The sequence below is a fragment of the Pteropus alecto genome, unplaced genomic scaffold (genome assembly GCF_000325575.1).
Source record: "Pteropus alecto unplaced genomic scaffold, ASM32557v1 scaffold88, whole genome shotgun sequence".
Lineage (NCBI taxonomy): Eukaryota > Metazoa > Chordata > Mammalia > Chiroptera > Pteropodidae > Pteropus > Pteropus alecto.
The window spans coordinates 15,800,189-15,801,239 of NW_006494611.1; the positions used below are offsets into that span (position 1 = coordinate 15,800,189).

General features: G+C 32.5%; 1 protein-coding gene across 3 annotated transcripts in view; it reads right to left on the reverse strand.

Annotated features, from left to right (window-relative positions):
- RPP30 (ribonuclease P/MRP subunit p30) overlaps positions 1-1,051 on the reverse strand; it is a 27,822-nt gene that overhangs the window by 629 nt on the left and 26,142 nt on the right. Inside the window, exon 12 of one of the 3 annotated variants that reach the window (XR_003044286.1) lies at positions 534-629. The exons of 1 other annotated variant lie outside the window; for it this stretch is intronic. Coding sequence is in view for 1 of the 2 variants with exons in the window: in XM_025042312.1 (XP_024898080.1) it covers positions 625-629 (5 nt within the window). In the remaining variant the exon portion in view is untranslated. Of the gene's footprint in view, positions 1-79; positions 630-1,051 lie in introns of those variants that run through there. One more of the 3 variants, XM_025042312.1, reaches the window with a different exon arrangement.

A 1,051-nucleotide genomic window follows, 5' to 3' on the forward strand; every position in this document is an offset into this window, starting at 1 on the left:
TACGTGTATATATGTACGTTTACATATGTATGTATATATATATGTACATATATATACACACACACATTCATACATACAGTCTGCTGGCTAAAAGTAGATTTAGGTGGGGCATCAAAAAAAATTCAATGTACATCTCCTAAGCATTTGAGTTTAGAATATATAAACGTACAGTCACATGCCAATCTTTTAAAGAAAGGTCAAAGCCTGTTCTCGGGAGTATGGATACAATGACAGGAGATCCAAGCTGTCTTTCTTGAGTTCGTCTCTTTAAGGAACTTAAGACTCTAGTGAAGCAATCCAAGTGCAGAATTTTTACTGGATCTCTCTCAAATTTTAGTTAATCTGCTCACACCTACTCCGACAGCAGTTCTTTTTAATGACTCATCCTTTTCAAACCTTTCAAAGGATTCAACTTCAGTTTTCCTGGGAATTATTTTTTTGCCTCTCACAGTTTAACATTTTCCATAATTTTTAATTAACATATAATTTTACAATGCTAAATATGACATAAACAGATGTGTGTAAACACGCACCTAACTTTTGGTGAGTCCAAGTGGGGTACAGGCAGAAGCAAGCTTAAGGAAGTAGCAGACCCCTGGTGTGTGGGTGCAGCAGCAGTAGCCATCAGTCTGATGGAGGGAATGAAGCAGGCTAATCCATCAAATTGCTCAAGGGGAAGTCAGCCAAAAATTCTTTATTTTTAGAGCCATTTTGGTTAATACTTACTATATGTACTATATATATGTGTGTGTGTGTGTGTGAAACAGTCTTCTACCTGTATTTTCCCAAAGGTTTTTATTGTTGAATTTTTAAATCAAGAGTGGATTTTAAATTTTATCAAATGTCTTAACACCTATTAAGATAACTCTCATTTTTCTCATTTGACCTATTAATATGATATAGTATATTAAAAAGAACTGAAATATCCTTACATTCCTAGAATAAATCTCACCTGGTCATGGTGTATTGTTTTAGTGGTTTCTTCTTAACAATATTTTATTTAAGTATCTTTATTTATAAATAAATTATATTCTTTTTATATATTATATTT